A 27058-nucleotide genomic window follows, 5' to 3' on the forward strand; every position below is an offset into this window, starting at 1 on the left:
CTGAGTATTTTATGTCCTACATGACAGTTGGACTTGCATTCTAGTTATTTATATGAAGGCATTTCCTCAGGAATAGAGAGTTCTTTGAGGATAGAAACTCTTTATTCATCATAGTCGTCATCCTGCATCCTGGCACAGTGCCTCCCCATCGAAGTGTATGACACATAGCCTTTGTCTTATACTGTAAGTGTTGAAAAATGCAGTCAAAATAATGACAAAAATGCTAAAAATTCCATTGACTTGTTGAGACATTTTGTTTTACAAAGTTCATAAAAGTTGCAAACATGAAAACTCTTTAAAAAGTAATCATCATAAAAATCTAACCCTAAATTAGTTTTTGTTTTGTTTTGTTTTTTGACATTGAGTCTTGCTCTGCTGCCCAGGCTGGAGTACAGTGGTGTGATCTTGGCTCACTGCAACCTCCACCTCCCGGGTTCAAGCAATTCTCCTGCCTCAGCCTCCCGAGTAGCTAAGACTACAGGCACACGCTGCCACATCCAGCTAATTTTTTTTGTATTTTTAGTAGAGACGGGGTTTTACCATGTTGCCCAGGCTGGTCTTCAACTCCTGAGCGCAGGCAATCCGCCCGTCTCGGCCACCCGAAGTTCTGGGATTACAGGTGTGAGCCACTGCTCCCGGACCCTAAATTAGTTTTACATGGCTTTGAAAGTTTACACATTACACTCTAATAAGTTTTCTAAAAAATGTTATCTTGTTTTAGGGTCACCGGATTGCCTGCCACAGGTTTTGGAGCTGTCTTTCCTAGACATCCACCAGATCGGAGCAAAATGTGAGTAGTCCCTAAACTGCTACAATTGTACAAAATGTTTCTTGATTCAGAAGGTTTGTTTGCAGGGGCAAAGGTATGAGATGGTGAGCCAAGGTCAACAAAATACCCTTTACATGACATCTTCGACTTGCCTTTAACCAAATATTTTCTCCTTTCACATGCACAGCATTAATAACCATAATAATAAAACAGTAAATCCTCACTATTTGCAGATCCTGTATTTGTAAATTTTTCTTCTCTGTAAAATTTACCTATTTGTATCCTGCAAGTCAATACTTGTGGTTCTGTCGTGGTCATTTGTGGACATATGCAGAGTGGTGAAAAAGGGAAGGCACCAGATGTGCACAATCCCAACTGAGGTCGAACAGGGTGATGCCCTGTCTTCTTGTTTCAGCTCTTATTCTATACACATGTTCTTTTCACCGTCTATTCAGTGACACATTTTTCAAACTCTTATGCTTTTTGTTGGTGATCTCATTTAAAACATTCCTCAAGCATGGTGATGAAGTGCTGCCGTGTTCCTTAGAGCAAGAAGGTTGTGATGTGCCTTTCAGAGAAAACACATGTGTTAGACAAGCTTGATTCAGGCATGAGTTGCAGTGTTGTTGGTCATAAATTCAAAGGTGATAAATCAAAAAATAAGATGTCTTTAAGCAGAAACAGACATAAAACAAAGTTTTATATTGATCGATTGGTGAAAATGTGACCAGAGGCTTGCAGGAACCTAACCCTATATTTCCCCTAAGATCAGTGGTTCAATATTTGCTAATTCAGAGTTTGCAACAACTTCATAGAACATTACTGTGAACAAAGAGAGCTGACTTTACAGCAAGAGACTATTTTTACTGATATAAGAGATAAGTTTGTTTTGGCAAGGAAGCATGAATTCTTACTACAAAAGAAAAAGTTCTTATCCACTCATCTTTCTAAACATAAACTTTCATTATGTACAGGTAAGTGATGTGGAAATACACTTATAAGCATGAAAAAATTCTAAGGATTGCATTGTGCATTATGGGGTTGTTGTGAAGATTAAGCAAGTTAATATACGTCAAATAATTAGAGCAGTAATTGATGCATACGTACTGAATTCTCTGCTGGACACAGTGAACCTTTCAGTTTATAAACTCATATCAGTTCAGAGAAATTTTCTTGATTTATTTTATTCTTGACTTATTGTGTTTTCTCTTTTGGAAATCCTTTATTTGAATATTGGATTTCTTTTCCTGATCCTAAAACTTTCCTGTCTTTTCTCACCTTTTCTTTTTGGTCTTTACTATCTACTTTCCTCTCTGTTTCTTCAACTCTACCATTGAATTATCTTTTTGTTTCCTGAATCCTTTTGTTTTTATAGGATCTTTTTTTTTGGTTTCATGACTTCAGTATCTTCTCTTTTCTATCTGAAGATGTTAATGAAAGTTTTCATGATAGCTTTAAAATTTTTTTTCTTCCCCATGCATACTCTCTGTTTTCTCCAAGATGCCTTTTGTTTCTGTTTTTTATTTGTTTGTATGGTATCCATCTTCCACGCTAGAGACATTTTCCTCAGGCATCTGCTAATCAATCCTCTGCTCATGATTAAGAGATGGGGCTCCGAGCCTTTGAGTGAGGTTTACTGCCTTGGAGATTCCCTGGAGGAATCTAGGTGGGTCATTATTTCAAAGAAGCCCTAGTACCAGTACAGTCATGCATTGCATAATGTTAGGGATATGTTCCGAGAAATGTGTTGTTAGGTGATTTCATCATTGTGTGAACATCATGGAGTGTACTTACACAAACCAGATAGTCTAGCCTACTACACACTGAGGCTAGATGGTAAAATCCATTGCTCCTACACTATCAACCTGTACAGCATGTTACCGTACTGAACAGTGTAGCCAATTATAACACAGTGTTAAGTATTTATGTATCTAAACATATCTAAACATAAAATAGTACAGTAAAAATACAGAATGAAAGATAAAAAATGGTACACCTGTATAGGGCACATGCCATGCATGTACACTGCAAGACTGGAAGTTGCTCTGGGTGAGTCCATGAGTGAGCAGAGAGGCTATGAATGTGAAGGCCTAAGACATTACTAAATACTACTGTAGACTTTATAAACACTGTATACTTAGGCTACACTAAATTTATAAAACAATTTCATTTGTCCATTTTGCATTGCTATAAAGGAATACCTGAGACTGGGTAATTTATAAAGAAAAGAGGTTTATTTGGCTCACAGTTCTGCAGGCTGTACAAGCATGGCACCATTATCTGCTTGGCTTCTGGTGATGCCTCAGGAAGCTTTTACTCATGGCAGAAGGTGAAGGGGAGGCAGGAACGTCACATGGCAACAGCGGGAGCAAGAGAGAGGGGAGGAGGTGCCAGGGTCTTTTTAACTACCAGATCTCATGTGAACTCTCCTTACTGCAAGGAGGGCACCAAGCCACTCATGAGGTATCCACCCCCATGACCCAAACACCTCTCATTGGACCCCACCTCCAACATTGGGGATCACATTTCAGTATGAGATTTGGATAGGTCAAACATCAAAAATACATCAACAATATTTGCCTTTCTTCAAAAAGAAATTTACCTTAGCTTGTTGCACCTTTTTTACTTTATACCTTTTCTTTTTTTTTTTTTTTTAACTTTTGGACTCTTTTAGCCACACTTAGCTTAAAATGCAAACACATTGTATAGCTGTATAAAATATTTTCTTTCTTTATATCCCTATTCTGTAAGCTTTTTATTATTAAACAATATTTTTAATTTTAAAACTTTTTTCTTAAAAACAAAGACACAAACACACACCTTAGCCTAGGCCTGCGCAGGGTCCAGATCATCAATATCACTGTCTTCCACCTCCACATCTTGAGCTTCTGATAGGCCTTCAGGGGCAATAACATGCATGGAGTTGTCATCTCCTGTGATGACAATGCCTTCTTCTGGATACCTCCTGTAGGACCTGCCTGAGGCTGTTTTACAGTTCACATTTTTTTAAATAAGTGGAAGAAATATGCTCTAAAATAGTGATAAAAAGCGTAGTATAGTAGGTGCATAAACCAGTAACAGTTGTTTATTATTGTTATCAAGTATCATTATATACTGTACATAATTGTATGTGCTCCACTTTTATATAGCTGCCAGCACAGTAGTCTTGTTTACACCAGCATCACCACAAATATACGTGAGTAATGCATTGTGCTACGATATTACAAAGGCCACAACGTCAATAGAAATTTTTCAGTTCCGTTATAATCTTATGGAGTCTTCATAGTACATACTGTCCAGCCTGTTGTTGACTGAAAGAGCATTATTTGGCATGACTCTATTTTAGCCTCTCCTTTTGGGCTGGTCATATTTCCAGATAAGCCTCTTCAATCTCCCTTCTGAAGGGTGAAGAGTGGGCTGGTGCCTGTGTTCTTAGAGTGAGCAAGCAATTGGACTGGGACATCAATATGAATACTGCATTATGTATGGTCACTGAATTGAATTATGTTTTTGATTAAGGACTTTCTTACCCTACAGATGAATAAATTTCTAGCTTTCTGCTAAGGGAGGGGAGGGGCAGTTACCTGGCAGTTGGGGAAGAGCTTTGGAGCAACATCTGCTTTTCAGATAGCTCTCCCCACAGGCCTTTGCTGACTTAGGATTCATTCAGCTTTCTGCTAAGTCAGGCACCACCTGTCAGTCTTCTCTTCAGTTCCCAAAATTTGTTTCTCTTGTCCTTTCTCCTGTTCTCCATATTCTTATGGGCTAAAAAAAAAAAAAAAAAAAAAACACTTTCTTAAGTCTCTTTACTATGGTTTTAGTGGAGCTTTTTGAGGAAGCAAGATTCAATGTTCATCTTAACTCTGATGTTATCGGAGTTATCAGAGACTTGATGTTATCAAGTCTCACCTGATCTGCAACCTCCTCTAGAGGACCTTCACATACCTACTGCCACCCCACTCCCCATAACTTGGTTAGGTCCCTCACTGTGGGTGCTCATAGCACTGTGTGCTTCTTTTATGCAAACACTATTAATATTTGTTGCAATTGTTTGCATTCTTCTCATTCTTGCTAAATTCAATGCTCTGAAAGGAAAGACTATCACGATTCTGTCCCCAGTGCCTAAAGAGAGCCTAACCTGCAGCAAATACACCACAATTATCTCCTGAGTTAATAGATTAATTATTTCTGATGTTGAACAGCAAATTATAATAGAAGAGGGTTCGGCTAATTCCTATCTTATTTGATTTAGGGGTTCAAGGACTTTAGAGACAAAATTATTCTCAATTCTTTTTGGTAAATGCTTTTGAAGACATAGTTTCTTTTAGAAAATCAGCCCTTGTTAGTTTGAATTGCTAGAATTACTCATTTGTTTTATTTGATTCATGAGTATTAACAAGGAAATAAATACATGAACACTTTCAACCGGCCCCTACTAATTCCATATGTAATTCTTTCTTTCAGTTAATATACACTAATTATAGAATGTTTCATATAGTAGAATGCTGTGGTGTTTTAGAATCTGCTCTCTTGAATATTAAATAATCTTTTGCTTCTTGCCAACTCTACAGCTCTGAAAGTTTAATGTCAACTTTAAAAGGCAATGAATAAGAATGAATTTGCTCAATGGACCAAAATACGCTTCAAGTTATAAAAGACAGACTGTAATCATAAGGTGAAATTTAAGGTTTAGGTTACCTGTTAAGGGAGAAAAATCAGGATAAGGTATAGTTTTGTTATTAAGGAGACATTAGGTTGATGGACTTATCTTAATTTTTAGATAATGTCCGTTACGCTGAAATGGCATTTGACTGACTCTCTTTCTCATAACTCAACCTATATCCCACTGACTTTATTTTGGACGAATGTGAAGAAGACATAACACCTTTCCTCCATAAGTGGGTAGCAAACATCTCAACGAAACTAATTGAAAATCAGAACAGCTAGAATGTTTGACACCACCAGAACTTGTCACTCCTGACCTTAACTAAAGAAAAGGGCTCTGTGAATAATTCCTTCCATGTGCATCACAGATGGAGGAGATAGATGAAAAATAAATTGTAGTATAGGGAACAGTTAAGATGACACTAAAGTGATATCAAAGACTTAAACTTTAAAAATGAAATTTATAGACTTTGAGTCCCGATTGAGCTTGTCTAGAACCAAAGCTATTGTTTTCCTTGAGAGTTGGTCTCAGTCCCATGAGTGAGTCTCCAAGGAATTGACAGTGGCCTGTGATGGGCAGAGTGAGAGTCAAGAAGGCTCAAAGACCCCTCAGGCATCAATAATGCCCATTTGGTCTCAAACCATTAATAATACAGATGCGTGTGTAGGGAGTCTCTAACATGGATAACTTATGCTATATGGATAGAGACAGTAGAGGAATAGAAAAGTACCAAGAGGCACATTTCCTTTATGGCATATAGGAAAAGTAGGTGGGAACATGAATATAGTTAATAAGTCAATTTAAGAGTGTTTATTTGCCTTCCTACCTGATTCTCGAGCATTCTCAAGTAACTTTTACTTAATTTGAAAGTATTCTTTATGAGGCATGGAAAATAAATTCACTAATTATCAAAAGGCCCTGGCATATCTGATTATTTAATACAAAATCATTTTATGATTTGTCCATAGAACCAGATGATTGTAGCTAATTCATTCTAGGAAGTAAGGTTTTCCATGTACAAATCTCTGGCCTGTGTCTACGACCATTAAACAAGTGATCAGAAACCAAACCAGTAAAACAAACAACAACCAGAACTGTATCAAGCAGATCCAATTTTGAAAGGGAGATGTAGTAATGGATATAATTTTATGTTAAGATCTTATTTCTCAGAAGCCCTCATTTAAATATACACATAGAGTTCCTTCTCTAGTCCCACGGTTTCACTTGACTTCACCTTTTTTTTCCTCTTTAAAAAAAGAAAGGAAAAAAATGTATACACATAATAAACATGTGTGGTCCCAGGATAATGGTCCACAGGAGAAGTCAGGTTTTTTTGATAGGGAAAAATCAGTTCAGGCAGGGTATTTGCTGTGTGAGAAGCAGGTCCGTGGGGCCCTGTGTTTGAGGGCTCCCCAGGAGTACTGAGTTCCCACTGGAGGATGGAGAAGCACCAGAGGTAGACCTCACACAAGGTCAGCCCTCACTACTACACCTTGTCATTTTTACCAAATTTGATTGTCTCCTGGTGGTAGTGATTAGTGTATATTGTTGAAATTTCATAATAAATGACTCGTTTCCACAATTCATCCAAACATTTATGTAATCCACATAATGGGAGAAGAAAGAAATTAATAGTGTTTAGGATCACTAAGTAACTTTTGGAAATTGTGTGTGTGTATGTGTGTGTGTGTATATATGTGTGTGTGTGTGGGGGGGGGTGTTTGCTTTTTTCAGGAAGAACATGGTATAGAAAAATAGGATAGGAAACCTGGGTTCTACTTCTAGACCTGCAATAAAACTGCTACGTGACCGTGTGCTGCCTAATAGCCCTCTCTGGACTCCAGTTGTTTCCATTTGGAAAATGAGGGGATTGAACCAAATGATCTGTAAAGTCCTTTCCCACTCTAAAATTTTGTGGCTCTAGGAGAAAGGCATCTATAGTTGCATAAATGGGCAAGTTAAATGAGGCCCAAAAGTAGTTCAGGCAGTTAAGTGTTCATTGTTGGGATGGAGCACTTATGCTTATGTGTGTGGAGTGGTCTTCATAGTAGCAGTAGCAAGCCTGGGCTGCAGTTTAAATTCCTCCGTTTTATTCCTCTCTCTGAGACATTAGCATCTATAAAACCTTTGGCGCTCTTCAGAGGAAAGAGACTACATGTAAATAGTAAGAAGGATTTTTCTTTCCTCAAAGTACAGTACAGGACATGTATTTTCTTTTCTATTTACGCATTTGTGCTATGGCTTGCCTCCTGGTAAAATATTACCCAGTTGTTGAACATTTCTCCAGAAGAAAAAAAGTTTCAAAAGTTACCCTATGGTGATGATGATATGGTAGGCTTTGTGTCCCCACCCAAATCTCATCTTGAATTATAATCCCCATAATCCCCATAATCCCCACATGTCAAGGCAGAGACTGGGTGGAGATAACTGGATCACGGGGGCAGTTTCCTCCATGCTGTTCTCTTGATAGTGAGTGAGTCTCATCAGATCTGATGGTTTTATAAGGGCCTTTTCCTCCTTTGCTCACTCTTCTCTCTCCTGCTGCTTTCCTGTAAAGAGGTGCTTTCCACCATCATTGTAAGTTTCCTGAGGTCTCCCCAGCCATGCTTAACTGTGAGTCCATTAAGCCTCTTTTCTTTATAAATTACCCAGTCTTGGACAGTTCTTTACAGCACTGTGAGAAGGAACTAATACAGATGAGGAGGAGGATAAAAACAAAAATATGCAAAGAGGAGAATGGGGTGATGAAAGGCCATGAGAGTGAGATAGGCTTGAATTCAGTTCTTGATTCTCCATCTTATTCACTGTAGGAGCTTTCATTTTTGTCTGGCCAGCTTTCTTCTTTTGGACAACATCCTCTCACCTATTCAGTGTAATTTGACTAGGCCGTATTATGGATGGCTGACTCTGTTCCCCATTTCTACCTCCCCACAAGCCTAAGTGTTGGGCACAAGATCCAGACCAGGCTGTTCAGAGGATAGTTATTGGAGTTCTAGGGAAGATGCCCTGTCCTGCTCCAGTTTGCAAGTTATAGAGGACATCCTCCTTCTGTGGGAGCATCTATGTATAAATGAAGTTAAGCAGAGGTATGGGAAAAGACAGTTCCGATGACATTCTTCTTATACGAGTTGATATTTTCCTTTAATTTTTCTCTATTAAGTTTGAGTTGGGTTTCTATAACTTATACTAATACTAATAAAAGCAAACACTTACACGATGCTTATTATGTACCAGGCACTATTCTAAGTGTTTTATATATGTTAACTCAGTACTCCCTACAAAAACTCTATGAATTGGTTTCATCATTATCTGCATTCTGTGATGGGAAATACAGAAGCACAGAGAAGTAAATAACATGTCCATACTCTCACAGCTGGCCAGAGATGATGGCCAGGATTTGAGCTGAGATAGTTTAATACCAAAGCTCATAGCCACTCTTCTATGCTGCTTCTCTCAATAACAGGCCAACTAAGAGACCTCTGGCACGTACTTAAGTTTCCTGAACATCACTTGTCTTTGTAAACATGGAGAGAATAATGGCTATATGTAGTCAGGCCAGGCCTTGAGCATTGGATTAGTCAGTATTCTCCGAGAAACAAAACCAATATGATACATATGAGGAGATTTATTATGTGCTTCATGGTTATGGAAGCTGAGGAGTCCTACCATCTGCTTTCTGTAAGCTGCAGGGCTGAGAAAGCCAGTGGTGCAATTCACTTAGAGTCTGAAGGCTGGAGGGCCAGGGGAGATGATGGTGTAACTCCTGGTTCAATTCTGAAAGCCTGAGAACTAGTGGGCCTGCTGGTGTAAATCCCAGAGTTCAAATGCCAGATAACTAGGAGCTCGGATGTCCAAGGTCAAGAGAAAATGGATGTCCTAGCTCAAGAAGAGAGAAAATGTACCTTTCCTCTTTTTATTCTGTTCAGGCCCTTTATGAATTGGATGATGCCTACCTACACTGGTGAGGGCAAATCTTCTTTACTCAGTCCACTGATTCAAAAGCTACTCTATTTTGGATTAGCAAAAGAGATGGACAGATACAGACAGAATCTGGGCTATCTGGGCATTCTTTGGCCCAGTTATGTTGACACATAAAATTAGCCATGATAAGCACTAAGCTTATAAAGGAAATACTGGTGAAAAGTTATTTATCCATTTTGAAATTTCTCAAATCAAATGTTCCATTTCTTAAACTACCCGGGCTCCTGGTTCCTTAGACATGCCTAGGTCCTGGCTTGACATTTTTGCCCTGTGAGGCAGGAATGCTACCTGAGTGCATATCATCAACTTGAATTTCCTGGAATGGATAGCTTGGCTGGTACTGAGTGGTGACGGCTTACTAGTTGGCAAGTTTGCTGAATTAATTTCGGAGTCAACCTAAATGCAATTTTTTTTTGCGTTATCCTTGCATATAGGATATCTCTCCTTAGCTGATGTATGTTGAAGCCAAATGACCGAGGAGGTGGGATATCTGGTGTTAGTATTTGGGGTTGTGACTCAGGTCCTAATGAGTTTGGTTTGGAATTTGGATTGTGTGCCTTGGCAAAGGATATTTTAATGGCGGGTAACAATAACCTGTTCTATCGCTATCCTCGCATTGTAATTCAAATAATTTGATAAGAAAATATATGTGAAAGCACATGATATAGTGCCCATTACATCTGAAGTTTTGGCATCCTGATGGGCTGATGGCTGACTTAGACCATCCTTTGTTTTCTGTAAGTCTTTATTGAGTCTAACTTTATTACAGTAGCCATTTAAGTTATATCTGCCAAGTGGAAAGTCAGGTTTCTTTGTAGTTTTAGTTGTGCTCAGTGAGGCCCTAAAACTAGCATTATGAAGATAGGCTTATATGGTTTATCTTGTGGCCACTAGTTTGCAGAGATGGCTGCAGCACTTTGTTCCCTCCCTGAACATGCATGCTGCTGCTCCCAGCAAGACGCTGAGGTTATTTGCCTGCCCTCTGCACCTGGGCTGGCCTTATGACTGGTTTTGATTAATAGAATGTGGCAGAAATGATATCCTGGGACTTCTGAGTACAGACATTAAGAAAAATAGTAGTTTCTACTTTCTGATTCTCAGATCCTAGCTGATATGCTGTGAGAAGCCCAAGACACATGGAGAAGCCACATGGAGGATAATCAAGGCTTGTGTTTGACAGCTCCAGTGAAGCTCCCAGACAATAGTCAAAACAAACTGGAGCCATGTGAATGAGCTGTCTTGGATCATCCAGCCCAGTCAAACCTCTGGACAACTGTAGTTCTAACTAACATCACATGGAACAGATAAACCACCCGGCTGAGCTAATCATGCCACAGAATAATCAGAGATAATAAAATAGTTGTTATTTTAAGTTACTTTCAAGCCATAAAAATAGGTAATTGAAACAACCTTCATATCTCTTAATACCATGCTTATATGGTCATTTCTTCTGATATTAAGCCTATAGGTCTAGTTTTTGCCATTTCTAATTGATCAGAGATGCAAGCAGTTCAAATTGTGGGGACTGATGAGCTAATAAAACAATGTGCACAATAATCAACTCAAAATGGATTAAAGATTTAAGTGTAAGACCTGAAACCATAAAACTCCTAGAATAAAACATAGAGGAAAACCTTCTTGACGTTGGTCTTGGAAATGAAGTGACTTTTTTGGACAGACATCAAAGGTACAGGCAGCAAAAGCAAAAAACAAACAAAAATGAGACTACATCAAACAAAAAAAAGCTTCTTCACTGCAAAAGAAACAAAAATGAGGCTGGGTGTCGTGGCCCCAGCACTTTGGGAGGCCAAGGACAGTGGATCACTTGAGGCCAAGAGTATGAGATTAGCTTGGCCAACATGGTGAAACCCCGTCTCTGCTAAAAATACAAAAATTAGCTGGGCATGGTGGCACATGCCTGTAATCCCAGCTACTCGGGAGGCTGAGGCAGGAGAATAGCTTGGACCTGGGAGGCAGAGGTTACAGTGAGCTGAGATCATGCCATTGCACTCCAGCCTGAGTGACAGAGTGAGTGAGACTCCGTCTCAAAAAAAAAACACAAAACCAAAACAAAAAGAAACAAAAATGAAAAGGCAGCCTACGGATGAGGAGAAAATATTTGTAAGCATATATCTGAAAAGAGCTTAATATCCAAAATTTACAAGGAACTCATACAACTTATTAGAAAAAAAAAAAAAAAAGCCTGATAAAATGAGCCAAGGACTTCAATAGGCATTTTTCCAAAGAAGACATGCAAATGGCCAATAGGTATTTAAAAAGGTGCTCAGCATCACTAATTACCAGGCAAATATAAATCATAACTACAATGAGATATCACCTCATGCTTGTTGGGATGACTTTATCAAAAAGACAAAAGATAAGCGTTGGCAAGCATGTGGAGAAATTAGAACCCTTGAACACTGTTGGTGGGTGTGTAAAATGGTACAGCCATTACGGAAAAAAGTATAGAAGTTCCTTAAAAATAAAAAATAGAACTACAATATGATTTATCAGTCACACTTCCAGGTACATATCCAAATGAAATGGAACCAGTATCTTGTAGAGATATCTGTACCCTCACCTTCACTGCAGCATTATTCACAATCGCCAAGATACAGACTCAACCTACGTGTCCGTTGATGGATATTATTTCACCTTAAAAAAGAAGGAAATCCTGCAATTTGTGAAAACATAGATAAACCTAGAGGATATGATGCTAACTGAAATACAGACACAGGAAGAAAAATACTGCATAATCTCACTTCTACGTGGAACCTAAAACATTGAACGTATAGAAGCTGAGAGTAGAATGGTGGTTGCCAGGACCTGAGGGGTGGGAGAAATAGAGAGATGCTGGTCAAAGGGTACAAAGTTTCAGTCATGTAAGATGAATAAGTGCTAGAGATCAAATGTACAGCATGAGGATTATAGTTGACAATAATGTGTCACATACTTGAAATTTGCTAAGAAAGTAGATCTGAAGTATTCTTATCGCAAAAAAGGTAACTGAGGAGATGGATATGTTAATTAGCTTGACTGTAGTAAAATCAGTTTAATATGTAAATATATATCAAAACATTATGTCATGCACTTTAAAGATGCACAGTTTTGATTTAAAATAATTAAAAAACCCAAATTGAGTGGCAAAGATTTTTTAAATATCAGGGCTGTGGAATTTATATTTAAGCCTGACATTTCCTTTAATCCCATGTATATTAATAAAGAGCCAGTATAATTAGAATTACTCTTCATAATATTTAAAGTTTATGTAGTTGTCATAGAAAATCATTAGTTATAATTACTTAAAATGAAGTCTTCAGTTGATCTCAGTGAATAGTAGTGTACTATGCATCTTTGAGTTACAGAGGTGGCTTCACAGGAATAAGAACTTTCCAGAATTTCAGAAGTCTTTGCTGCTATCTGTATTTAACTTGATTCTGTATTTGACAGTTATAGAGTTAAATTATTACCCAAACATACAAATCTTATATTGTTATTTCAAATGGCTTTTAAAAACTATTAGGCCTGAGGAAATTACATTTGTCCCACATATCTGAGTTAATTCTTTCAATATAACCATTTAATGACTGCATACTATTTACTAAGAAGAGTTAGGCACCGGGAATATAGAAAAAAAAGACATCAGCTCATTTGTCTAATGTATGAGACAGAAAAACAACCAATTAATATTTGTGTATCAGCCAAGGAATATGCTTGGCTGAAAGTAACAGGAAACCTAACTAATAGCAGCTTGAATGATTAAGACATTTATCTGGTCACCTGGCATGAAATACAAAGGCAAGGAGTCCAAAACTGGTATGGCACCTAAACAATGTCGTCAAGAATTTGGATCTTTTTGTGTTTCTTCTTTACAAGTCTTATTAACTAGCTTTCATCCTTGCGATCTCAAGATGGTTGCTATGCCTCCAATCCCCATTCTGTTCCAGAAAGAAAGAAGTGAAAAAGTAAAAAGGTAAAGGGAAGCCCTCCCCAGGATCTTCATCCTACATCTATTTTATGGACTGTGGCATGGCTGCCCATGGCTACATGATTGTTTTCAGCTTCTAAGTAGAGAAAGACAAGGGAGAAGGGAATTTGGAATAAGTGTTGATTGGGCCAAACTACATGCCACAATACATTAGGGGTAAACATGATGCAAGGGAGCACTGAATTCAGATTTGGGAGGTCAGGAAAGGCTTCTGGGTAGAAGCGACATCTGAGCTGAGTCACGAAGTCTGAGTTGGAGTCAGCCAGATCAACAGGAGAGAAGGGCACCCTAGGCAGAGGATGAAGGATGCACAAAAAAGGCAGGGAGGCTGGGCTCAGTGGCTCACACCTGTAATTCCAGCAGTTTGGGAGGCTGAGGCGGGAGGATCACCTGAGGCTAGGAGTTCGAGACCAGCCTGGCCAACATGGTGAAACCCTGTCTTTACTAAAAATACAAAAGTTAGCCAGCATGGTGGCATGCACCTGTAATCCCAGCTACTTGGGAGGCTGAGGCATGAGAATTGCTTGAACCAGGGAGGTGGAGGTTGCAGTGAGCTGAGATCACCACACTGCATTCCAGCCTGGGGGAAAGAGGGAGACTCTGTCTCAAATAAAAATAAAATAATAATAATAAACAAAAGCAGGGAGTAGCAGGACCTATGGGAGGCATGCATGGTTCATAAAGCAAGAATTTGCAGTGATGACAGCTAAAGTTGGAGAGAAATATTGGGGCTAAGAAAGCAGGGCCTGAAAGCCATGCTGAGTTTGGACTTTATCATGTAGGTGGTATGAAAGTTTTTTGAGCATACGGCAGGAATAATCAGATTTGTGTTTAGAAAACAGAGAACAGATTGGTAGGCAACTGAGATTGCAATCTTGAACGTATCAAGGCAAGATGTAATAAGGGCCTGACCTTAAGCGATCGTGGTGTGGAGGGGGAGAAGGGTGCAGATTTTAGATCTAGTAAAAAAAAAAAAAAAAAAAAAAAAGAGGCATTGACATCTACTTGAAGATTGATTAATTATGGGGGTAAAGCAGACTTGAGATTGATTCCTAGGCTTCTGGCTTAGGCAACTGGAGGGTGATGGGGCCATTCACTGAGGCAGTGAAGTCAGGAGGAAGAGCCAACCTCAGATAGCATGTGGATATTTGAGACTGGAGCACAAGAGAGATTACTGATCCATCCCAATTGCTGATATAGGTACCCTAGCCGGCTCCTCTGCCTTATCTTTCCCTTTCACTCCATTCTCCAACCTGCAGCTTGAATAATTTATTTAAAACACAAAGATAACCAACCCCTCCCACTGTTTAATATCATTACAGTATAGTTTTCTCTTCTACCTTAATGAGCATTTACTATGTGTCTGGCACTGAGATAAGGGCTTTACATGCCATATTTTATTTAACGCTCATTCTTTAAGATAGATACTGCAACAATCCTCGTTAGAAAGGACTCAGAGGGGTAAAGTGACTTTCCAAAAGTTTTTTATCCAGTAAGCACTAGAGCTGGGCTTTAAACTCCTATCTGGTCTGTCTGACTGCAGAGCCTGTGTCATTAACTTTTAATGGGAAAAACTGCAATTACTTTTGCACCAACCTAAATACTACATTGCATCATCTTTGATGCTTAAATGTGTATAGTGCTCTGTATCTTTCAGAGTACTTTCACACACATTATCCATTATTCCATTCTGCTTAACAATCACGCAAGGTCATTTGGGTAAGTATTAATTGTATAAAGAAGAAAATCAAAGCACAAAAATAACCAAAGAATTCAATTCCTCATTAAGTAATTAATCCATTTATTCTATAAATATTTATGAGGCTGATACTAATGGGAGGAGTTTAAATGCAGAGTGGTTAAGTGACTTTCTCAAGGCTCCATGACTGCTTAGTTGCAAAGCAGAAACTGGAAGCTTTGGGTCACAGTTCTGTGTTCTTGATGGGAGAGGAGAATATCTTGCAAAGCTGCTAGGGATCTTAACAAGTGCTGGGCTTGGATCAGGATTAAAATCAGATTCAAATTGTCCTCCATTTCATCTTTCCTCTCCACCTCTTACCCACTAGCTTCTTAGAGGTTGATCTCTAGAAAATAGGCCTGGGGGCTGGGCACAGTGGCTCATACCTGTGGTCCCAGCATGTTGAGAGGTTGAGGTGGGAGGATCAATTGAGCCTAGAAGTTCAAGTCTGCAGTGAGCTTGAATCACCTGTTCTGTGAAAGGGCGGTATATACAAAGCGACCGCCCAAATGCTGAAGAAATAAGAAACCAAAGAAAGAGGCAGACAAATCCAGGTCATAGGTTTCGGGTAGTTTAAGGGGAACTTAAAAGCAGGGAGACTTACAGAAGAATGGTCTTGGGAGGCTGCAATACAGGTAGATCTCCACATCGCAAATCCCCACACCCAGGGCTTAAATCTTGGGGAAAGTATCCCTGCCCTGGAAGGAATGTGTAGGTGGCTGTGGGTGTCAAAGCCTATGATTCCCAGAACAACAAGGATCGTTTTGGAGGAAACTTACAATGAGTAGGTCTTCCTACATAAAGAGTAATACATCAGTCAGAAATTTGGGAGGCATTCTTGAACTTGGGGTTAGTTAGAAGTTACATGGTGGATTGGCATTTAAAATAAAGTCACTCTTCTCTCCATGTTGCCACTGCACTCCAGCTAGGGTGATAGAGTGAGATCCTGTCTCCAATAAATAAAATAAAAAGATAAGCCTGGCATTCAGCAGCTGTGGATTGGTTCTGTGGCTAATTCAGCAGGTAGAAGTAGGAGGAAATGACAGGGATGTCTGTATCAGCTCAACTTAAGTGTTTTTTTTTTTTTTTTTTTTTGTGAATGATGGTTACTGTTAAGAATCAGACAGAGTTTTCCAGAGTGGTTGAAGATTGCAGCCTCACCTACACAAAACACCCTGTCATCTCAACACAGGGTCAGGTAGACTCCGTGACCCGCTGTGGCTATGTTTATCTTAAGTAATGAATACTGCTTCTACTGCTGCCAGTGACAAGATTAACTCCAAATTAATTCCCTGCTTCTTTAAGTCGCGTACTCACATTCAGACTCCTAGATGGACCCATCTGATTTGGTGAATACATGTCACATGCCCTTGTTCTGGCTTCCAGGAAACTGGATGATAAAATATCTGCCCCCCATCTAGACAAAACAGAAAAGAAACAGTTGATCTTTAAGGTTCCTTCAAGCCTAAGAAGCTGTGATTCTGTGGGCTTGGGTACATCATCTTGTCATCCAGTCACATATGTTACCACTGGTGTTAGGGCAGCTGTAGACATTTTAACTCATACCATGAATTTTATGATAACTCCAATATCAGACACATTTTCCTTTATTATCTTGCGAAACATCTTTCATTGTACTCTGCCTTATAAAGTATATGATAACTACAACCGTTAAAGACAAAAGAGGGCACGTGTAGCAAATTGTGGGTGGTGCAGGGTGAAAGGCAGCCACCTAACTTCCCGGCATCCTTACAGTGTGGCATATCCTAGTGAATTTACTGGTTTCTGGTTTTACATTTCCAGAAAGCCTGTTTTTATCAGTACTTCAGAATTTATCTGACGCATGGAGATCAACTCGTGCTCATTAAATTCACGATAAACACCAGAATTCCAATTAGTTAATTTATAATGAGAAATAAAAATTTCAAGCACACCAGACGGTCATGTCAGCCTAATAAAAGGCATTCTCTCTCTATGAAAACCATATGGGAAGTCAAACAATAATCAGAATGTTGTTCACTCTTTGGAATCAGAGCAGGGGGAGTTGGTTACATGATTACAATGATTAATGGCCTTAGACTTTGGTGGCCTGATTGTAATAGGATTCTTGTGGTTGTAAGGAACAAAAACACAATTAAAATTTTCTTGGGCAAAAAGGACAGTTTATTAAAAGAGTACTGGAGTGCCTCATGGAACTTTGGGAAAGTCCTTGGAAGAGCCTGGCTTCAGAGATGACTGGACTCAGGACTAGAAAAAACTTGGGATTCTCTTCCTGTTGGCTTCATTCCCTCCCTCTGAGGACCAACTTCTTCCACCGGCTGGAGGATGCTACATCCCTCAGTTATTGTCACGGGAGAGTGAGTGGCCCATTTCCATTGGTTTCAATTAAGAAAAGGAAATCCCAAAGAGGGCCCTGATCAGACTGGTATTTGGACCTAAGAGCCACAAATAGGGATGGGAGCTGTAAAGCAGAGCCACCTGGCACAGGCTTGTTCCTGCTGGTTCCAGATAATGACTTAAAGTCACTGTTGGCTGTCAGTAAGTCCGGGTTGGTGGATTGACATTGATGTAGTCCAGCTCTGCTTCCAGAACCAGGGTATCTGTTTGTAAACCAGGATACCTCTTCCCCAAGACAGTGCCTAGAAATAATGCCTCCCTTGTCTTTCTGACCTCTTGCTTCCTGGAGTTTCTCTGAAGGGCATTTCTCTTAATGGACTTGTTCTTTTTGCTACAGCTAATATCTAGAGGAAGATCCATGTTGATTTCCCATATTTTTATTCTCAAAAGACCACCTTATTTCAAATTTGGGGAGCGCATAATATACTCTCTATCACTTAAAGATTGATTGTTGCCCTGTTTTTTGGATTTTTTTTTAAGGGGGCGAGGGAAGGAGAAGGCAATCATAAAGAGTTGGTGAGTAATTGGCTGAAAGTCATCATTCAATATTATAAAAGTTTCCATTTTGTTCCACAATGCCTTTTTAGAAAGGTAACTGAATGTTTTAATCTTTCACCTGTATTTACTTTGCATACTCAGTGTAGTTAATCTTTATCTCTTTATATTCTAATTTTATTTTTATTGATTTAAATATTCAATGAATGTTTCTCATTGCCTACTTTGTATCAGACTCTGTGCTGGGAGGTGATAATAAGGCGAGGCAAAAGGGCTCAATTAGGAGGGATAGGTTTCTATCTGCTTTACATGAGTAGAGAGATACGCAAATGCTGACCTGCAGGATAGTTCTACCCAAAGCAACTCTCCAGTGTTCTTCTGGGGTTCCTGATAAGCATATCATTTGAGTCATAACTTTGAGTGAGAAGAGGGTAGGGAAGCAAGTTCACTGTTATCTATTAACACAAACATATTTTAAGATTATGGAATATTTTCATTGTCTAAAATACTCTTCAAACACCCATCTACTCATTACCCAGTTATAGTGTAAGTTAATATTTTTACTATACATGCTTCAATGTTTTTAAAGAAATGGTTTATCATGATTTATATGGCCATTCAATATATCCATTTTCTTGCAGGACGTTAGCTTCCAAATTTTCACTATTACAAATGAGGCCACAGTAACTATCATTATACACATCTCCTTGAATATATATGTAAGAGTTTCTTTATACCCCATAAATATTACAATTATAAATCATCAATTCACAATAACATTTTTTTAAAAAGAGTTCTCTTTATATTCAGAATTGTTGGGTAATAAGACATATGCATCTTCAGTTTTGCAAGATATTGCCACTAGTTTTGTTTGAACATATTTATTGTTTCATATCCTCATAAATAGGGATTTTTAATTTTTATCAATCTAATATATATTACATGGCATTTCATTGTTGTTTTACTTTGCATTTCACTAATTACTAAATTTGATTTGCAAGAGTTTTAAAGGCTGGGCACAGTGGCTCATGCCTGTAATCCCAGCACTTTGGGAGACCAAGGCAGGTGGGTCTCTTGAGGCCAGGAGTTCAAGACCAGCCTGGCCAACATGACAAAACCCCATCTCTACTAAAAATACAAAAATTACTTGGGCCTGGTGGTGCGTGCCTGTAGTTCCAGCTACTTGGAAGGTTGAGGCAGGAGAATTGCTTGAACCTGAGAGGCGGAGGTTGCAGTGAGCCATGATTGTGCCACTGCACTCCAGCCTGGGGATGACAGAGTGAGATTTTGTCTAAAAAGAAAAAAAAAAGAGTTTTAAAAAATTAATTCTGTTATTAATCCTCTTTTGGTTAGATTTATTTTATTGATCCTCTTTTGGTTAGATTTATTTCATTTTATTTTACTATTTTTTTGAGATGGAGTCTTGCACTGTCTCCCAGGCTAGAGTGTAATGGCGCGGTTTCGGCTCACTGCAACCTCCGCCTCCTGGGTTCAAGTGATTCCCCTGCCTCATCCTCCCAAGTAGCTGGGACTACAGGCACCCGCCAGCACACCTGGCTAATTTTTGTATTTTTAGTAGAGACGGGGTTTCACCATGTTGGCCAGGCTGCTCAAACTCCTGACCTCAAGTGATCCACCTGCCTTGGCCTCCCAAAGTGTTGGGATAACAGGCGTGAGCCACTGCACCCAGCCTTTTGGTTAGATTTATAATAAATATCTTCTTCCGGTCTATGACTTTTCTGAAAACTTTGTTTATAGTATCTTTTGATCAACAGAAGTTTTAAATTACAATTTAGTCAAGACCTAAATATGAAATGTCAAATTCTAAAATTTTAGAAATTTCATATATATATGCATACATATATATGTAATATACATGTAATTATATATGCATATATGTAATATTTTTATAAGACTACAGGTTTAGCCCAGCATCATGTGACTCAGTCTTTCCTCACTGACTTGTAAGGCCATTTCCATCATACACCAAATTCCTATATTTAAGCAGTTCTGCTTCTAGGCTTTACATTTTCTCAATTGGTCTATTTTTATACTGAGTCTCTTTGGCACTTCATAGAGTCATATGACTATTAGGATTTGTTCGTCAAGTTCTACAAAACACCTTATTGGTGTTTAGATTGGCAGTGCTTTAAATTTTTTAGATGGAATAATTGCTATCATTATATCCACCATTCCACACATACATAAATTATTTTGTTTTTCCACAACATTTTGTATTTTCCCCATAAATGTCTTGTATATCTTCTGTTACATGTATTCTTATAGGAAACTTAGATATTTTGTTGCAAGTATAAATGGGATTTTCCTACTTTGATTATGCTAATTTCTTGTTGCAGGTATATGGCTATGCTATTTTTGTATATTGATCTTTTATCCAACAACCTTGCTGAAACTTGCCTATTGTTATAATTTGTAGATTCTCTTATATTTTTAAAAATGTAAACAACTTTGTCATCCATGGAAGATGATAATTTTGTTTCCTTTATTCCAATTATGCTATTTGCTAATGTTGATTTTGCTGGTTTTTCTTGTTTTACTGCATTTTCTAGGCTCCTAGTGCATTATTGAATAGAAATGCTAATGGAGGACTTCTGTGACTGGGAATATTTCAGGGGAGAATTTTCATGAGCTTAGTTTTTATTCTTATTTATTGTGTTCTTCTCATAGTAATGTTGCCTTGTTCTGTTCAATTAAAGTATGATGGATTTTCCTGGACTAGCAGCAATCATAGATAATTCTATCCAGGAGGAATGAAAACTTTGGGCAGTTTGCTCAATATCTTAGTTCAAGAGTGCCCTCTTCAGTTCTAACAGTGAAGTGAGGCTTATTTAATTAATGACACGTTTCTGGGGTGGTGAAACATAGGAGGGAGTGATGTTTACTGATAATCATGATACTATCTTATAGCCCTAGGATCCTTATTTTCTTGTGTTTTATTTTTTATTTTTCTTTACCTTCTAGTTGCCCCGCTCCTCCCCAGAAGCAGTGTCTTCCCAAGACTGTAACTGTGGTCCTGGATACTTCCTTGAAAAGTCATGCTTCAGATCTTCTGGTCTCAGACCTGTTCTCATGATTTCCTCATCAGGGAAGGGTGTTCTCTTTCTGTGGGTGCTGACCTCTGTGTTCCACCCCTGCTAGAGACTTGCCACCTCTCCTGTCTTCCATATAATGCCCGCCTGATTCTGTTTCAGCATGGGCTCTGATTTGGCTCTACTGATTCTGGACTGTTCTACCTACATGTAAATTGAAGTTTGTGGTATTCCCTATCCCTCACTATGCTCTACCTGTGGGCAATTGTGTAGTTTTATTTGCTTTACTGTTGACCTGTATGGTTTTGGAGGATGTATGTAGAGATTTGGATTTAAGGAACCAAAGGGTTGAGAAATGTGTGTTACAAACTTCCTGCATAAATGTGGATTTGTCATTTTATTTCTGTGATTCTGGTCTATTTTTGCCTTACATATTTGTATTAGGCTGTTCTTGCATTGCTATAAAGAAATCCCTGAGACTGGGTAATTTATAAAGAAAAGAGGTTTAATTGGCTCACAGTTCTACAGGCTTTACAGGAAACATGGTGCTGCCATCTGCTCAGCTTCTAGGGAGTCCTCAGGGAGCTTTTACTCATGGCAGAAGGTGAAGGGGGAGCAGGCACATCACATGGCAGAAGCAGGAGCAAGCAAAAGAGTTGGGGGGCAGGAGCTACACACTTTTATATGACCAGATAGTGCGAGAACCCACTCACTATTATGAAGATGGCACCAGGCCATGAGGGATCTGCCTCCATGACCCAAACACCTCCCACCAGGCCTCACCTCCAGTATTGGGAATTACAATTCAACGTGAGATTTGGGCAGGGACAAATATCCAAACAGTGTCAATATTCTATATGTTGTTAGGTTTATTGACATAAGATTGTTACATACTTTCTTGGTGACTTGCTCTTTTAATCAGTAGATAATGATCTTTGTAACCAGTAATTTTTGCTCAAAGTCTCTTACATAGGATATTATTATAAGAATTCAATTTCCTTTGGTTAATATTTGCTGTTGTTGACCAAAAGACCACCAGGATGGCTAAATAGTAGAAAGGAGAGCTTTATTGGAGATATTGGTTTGGAAGCTGGTAAGAGAAAGTCTCCAGCATGGACGAGGGGAAGCACAGGCTGGGTTTCATGCCTCACAGGGCCTGAATCATGCATATTCAGGAGGTTCGGGGGAAAAGCTATACGTATTTATGAGGGAGCTGTGTGCATATATAATGGATAAATATGTATATGGCATACTTCCTACGTTCACTTTGGGACTGGGTTTTAACGTTAAAATGAGGTGGAATTTGGCTGTATCAAAGGGTGAACTTCAGGATCCAAAGACAGTTTATGCACAGCCTCTATCAGCTGGCTGAAACTGGTTAAAGGTCTGCAATTGCTTATCAGAGAAGAAAGTTTGTAAGGCCCGTCCTTTATCCAATTAGAGTCATAGTGGTTTGGATTGTAAGTCAGAATTAAGACAATTGGCCTGATATCTCCTATTGTTAGGATATTTAGTGAGAATTTAGAAATTTGCCGTTCCAAACCATCCCTGAATCCCCAACCCATAGGTAACTTTTTGTTTTTTTTTTAACCTTAGGTTCTCTCTTAGTTGATAAAGGGACATCTATTTTGGTCTCTCACATAGCACTGTATATACTTTTATATATTTTTGTTTGTTTTGGTTTATTTTTTTTAATTTTATGTTTAATTTTTATGGGTACATAGTAGGTGTACGTATTTATAGAATACACGAGATATTTCGGTACAGGCATGCAATGCATAATAATCACATCATGAAAAACTGGGTATCCATCCTCTCAAGGATTTATCCTTTGTGTTACAAACAATCCAATTATACTCTTTTAGTTATTTTAAAATGTACAATTAAATTATTATTGACTATAGTCCCCATGTCGTGCTATTAAATACTAGGTCTTACTCATTCTCTCTATTATTTTTTGTACCCATTCACCATCCCAGCTCCCCACTGTGCCACCCCTTCCCTGCCCTGACTATCCCTCCCATCCTCTGGTAACCATCCTTCTACTATCTATGTCCATGAGTTCAGTTGTTTTGGTCTGTAGATCCCTCAAATACATGAGAACATGTGATATTTGTTTTTTTTTGTGCCTGGCTTATTTCACTTAACATAGTGATCTCCTGTTCTATCAACGTTGTTGCAAAAGACAGAATCTCATTATTTTTAATGGCTGAATAGTACTTCATTGTCTACAAGTACCACATTTTCTCTATCCATTCACCTGTTGATGAATCCTTAGGTTGCTTCCCAGTCTTGGCTACTGTGAGCAGTGCTGCAACATACTTCGGAGTGCAGATATTTCTTTGATATACTGATTTCCTTTGTTTTGCATATATACCCAGCAGTGGGATTGCTGGATCATATAATAGCTCAATTGCTAGCTTTTTGAGGAACCTCCAAACTGTTCTCCACAGTGGTTGTACTAATTTACATTCTTACAACAATATATAAGGGTTCCCTTTTCTCCACATCCTCACCAGCATTTGTTATTGCCTGTCTTGTGGATATAAGCCATTTTAACCGTCGTGAGATGATATCTCATTGTAGTTTTGGTTTGCATTTCTGTAATGATCAATGATGTTGAGCACCTTTTCATATGCCTATTTGCCACTTGTATGTCTTCTTTTGAGAAATGTCTATTCAAATCATTGACCCATTTTTTGATAGGATTATTAGATTTTTTTTTCCCTATAGAGTTGTTTGAGCTCTTTAAATATTTTGGTAACTAATCCCTTGTCAGTTGGGTAGTTTGTAAATATTTTCTCCAATTCTGTGGGTTATCCCTTCGCTTTGTTGATTGTATCCTTTGCCATGCAGAAGTTTTTTAACTTGATGTGATCCCATTTGTCTACTTTTGCTTTGGTTGCCTGTGCTTGTGGAGTATTGCTCAAGAAATCTTTGCCCAGACCAATGCCCTGGAGATTTTTCCCAATGTTTTCTTGTAGTAGTTTCATAGTTTGAGGTCGTAGATAATCCATTTTGATTTGAGTTCTGTATATGGTGAGAGATAGGGGTCTAGTTTCATTTTCTGCATTTGGAAATCCAGTTTCCCCAGCATCATTTGTTGAAGAGACTGTCTTTTCTCCAGTGTCTGTTCTTGGCACCTTTCTCAAAAATGAATTCACTGTAGGCATGTGGATTTGTTTCTGGGTTCTGTATTCTGTTCCATTGGTCTGTGTGTCTGTTTTTATGCCAGTACCATGCTGTTTTGGTTACTATAGCTTTGTAGCATAATTTGAAGTCAAATAATGTGACTCCTCTAGTTTTGTTCTTTTGGCTCAGGATAGCTTTTGCTATTCTGTGTCTTTTGTTATTCCATATAAACTTTAGAATTGTTTCTTCTATTTCCATAAAAGATGTCATTGGTATTTTGATAGGAGTTGCATTGAATCTGTAGATTGCTCTGGGTAATATGGACATTTTAACAATATTGAGTTTTCCAAGCCATGAACATAAAATAGTTTTCCGTTTTGTGGTGTTCTCTTCAATTTCTCTCATCCATGTTTTATAGTTTTTGTTGTAGAGATCTTTCACATCTTTGGTTAATTCCTAGGTATCTAATTTTATTTGTGGCTATTGTAAATGGGATTAGGTTTTTTTTATTTCTTTTTCAGATTGTTCACTGTTAATGTATAGAAATGTCACTGATTTTTTTTTTTGAGACAATCTTGCTCTGTCACCCATGCTGGGGTGCAGTAGTGCGATTATGGCTCACTGCAACCTCTGCCTCACAAGTTCAAGCAATTCTCCTGCCTCAGCCACCTGAATAGCTGGGATTACAGGTGTGTGCCACCACACCTGGCTAATTTTTGTATTTTTTTAGAAGCTGGGTTTCACCATGTTGCCCAGGCTGGTCTTGAACTCCTGGCCTCAGTTGATCCACCCACCTGGCCTCCTAAAGTGCTGAGGGCATGAGCCACCATGGCCGATCTGCCACTGATTTTTGTACGTTGACTTTGTATTCTGCAACTTTACTGAATTTGTTTATTGTTCTAAATTTACTGAATTTGTTTATCAGTATAGTTTTTTGGTGGTCTTTAGGATTTTCTAAATATAAGATCATGTCATGTGCAAACAAGAATAATTTGACTTCTTCCTTTCCAATTTGGATGCCCTTTATTTCTTTTTCTTGTCTAATTGCTCTAGCTAAGATTTCCAGTACTATGTTGAATAACAGTGGTGAAAGTGGCCATCCTTGTTGTATTTCAGATTTTGGAGGAAAGGCTTTCAGTTTTTCCCCATTCAGTATGACACTAGCTGTGGGTCTGTCATATACAGCTTTCATTATGTTGAAGTATGTTCTTTCTATGCTCAATTTTTTGAGGATGTTTATCATAAAGGGATGTTGAACTTTTATCAAATACTTTCTCTGCATCAATTGAAATGACTGTATAATTTTTATCCTTCATTCTCTTGATATGATGTATCACACTGATAGATTTGCATAGGTTGAACCATCCTTGTGTCTCTGGGATAAATCCCACTTGGTCATGATGAATGACTTTTTTAACATGTTGTTGAATTTGGTTTGCTAGTATTTTGTTGAGGATTTTTGCATCAATATTCATTAGAGATACTGGCCTGTAGTTTTTTTTTTTTGATATGTCTTTGTCTGGTTTTGGAATCAGGGTAATACTGGCCTCTTAGAATGAATTTGGAAGTATTCCTTCTGCCTCTATATTTCAGAATAGTTGAGTAGGATTGGTATTAGTTCTTTAAATGTTTGGTAGAAATCAGCAGTGAAGCCCTCATGTCCTGGGCTTTTCTTTACTGGGAGATTTTTTATCTTTGATCTCATTACTTGTTATTGGTATAAGAGTTAAAGAAAGAGGAAAGAAACACAAAAAGTGGCTCAACAGTCAAAGACAGGTTTATTTTGGAGAATCAACCTGAGAGGGGCTTCTGGCAGATTTCTGTCAGGAGCATTCTCTCATACAGACTAAGAGTATTTAAAGGTTCAGGGCTAGAGAACTTATCATAGGCTTGGAATGTTTCTGTGTTGGGGAGAAGTTTATTGTGGAGTTGGAATGACTGTGGTCAGAGGGGTGGTTATCTTGGGGCTGATGTCTCTCTGGTTGGGGAGGGGTTTATCTTAAGGTTGGAATGTTTCTGGTTGGAGATGTCATTTGTGGTTTATGATCATGCTGACCTTAGCCATTAGGCTGATGCCCTTTGGATTTAGGCAGTTTTTGAGCAAAGTGAACTTTAAAATGGCGGTGTTTGTCCAAGATGGTGATGCTCCTGCTCTGTTAACTAGCCTGTTCAGGTCTTGGATTTCTTCATGGTTCAGTCTTGGTAGGTTGTATGTGTCTAGGAGTTTGCCCATTTCTTCTAGATTTTCTAATTTATTGGCATATAGTTTCCGGAAGTAGCCACTAATGATCCTTTGAATTTCTGCCCTATCAGTTGTAATGTCTCCTTTTTCATCTCTGATTTTATTTATTTGGGTTTTCTCTCTTTTTTTCTTAGTCTGGCTAAAGGTTTGTCAATTTTGTTTATCTTTTTTAAAAAACAGTTTTTTAAAAATCATTCTTTTGTATTGTTTTCTTCATTTCAAATTCATTTATTTCTACTCTGATTATTATTTCATTTCTTCTACTAATTTTGGATTCAGTTTGCTCTTGCTTTTCTAGTTCTTTAAGATGCATCAATAGGTTATTTATTTGAGGTTTTTCTTCTTTTTTGATGTAGACACTTACAGCTATAAATTTCCCTCTTAGTACTGCTTTCACTGTATCCCTTAAGTTTTGGTATGTTGTGTTTTCATTGTCATTTGTTTTAAGAAATTTTTCAATTTCCTTCTTAATTTTTTCATTAACCCACTGGTCACTGAGAAGTATATATTTTAATTTCCACGCATTGGTATATATTTTTATATACTTTTACTTTCAAGCTTCTTTGAAAGTAATTTTATTTTAGGTATAAAAGCAGGTAG

General features: G+C 38.3%; 1 protein-coding gene across 4 annotated transcripts in view; it reads left to right on the forward strand.

Annotated features, from left to right (window-relative positions):
* Positions 1-27058, forward strand: part of CFAP95 (cilia and flagella associated protein 95) — an 83548-nt gene that overhangs the window by 33919 nt on the left and 22571 nt on the right. For all 4 annotated transcript variants that reach the window (XM_054501698.2, XM_063650426.1, XM_054501701.2 and 1 more), the window contains exon 4: positions 722-790. In XM_054501698.2, the coding sequence (XP_054357673.1) occupies positions 722-790 (69 nt within the window). The remainder of the gene's footprint in view (positions 1-721; positions 791-27058) is intronic.

Source organism: Pongo pygmaeus, chromosome 13 (assembly GCF_028885625.2).
Source record: "Pongo pygmaeus isolate AG05252 chromosome 13, NHGRI_mPonPyg2-v2.0_pri, whole genome shotgun sequence".
NCBI classification, from domain to species: domain Eukaryota; kingdom Metazoa; phylum Chordata; class Mammalia; order Primates; family Hominidae; genus Pongo; species Pongo pygmaeus.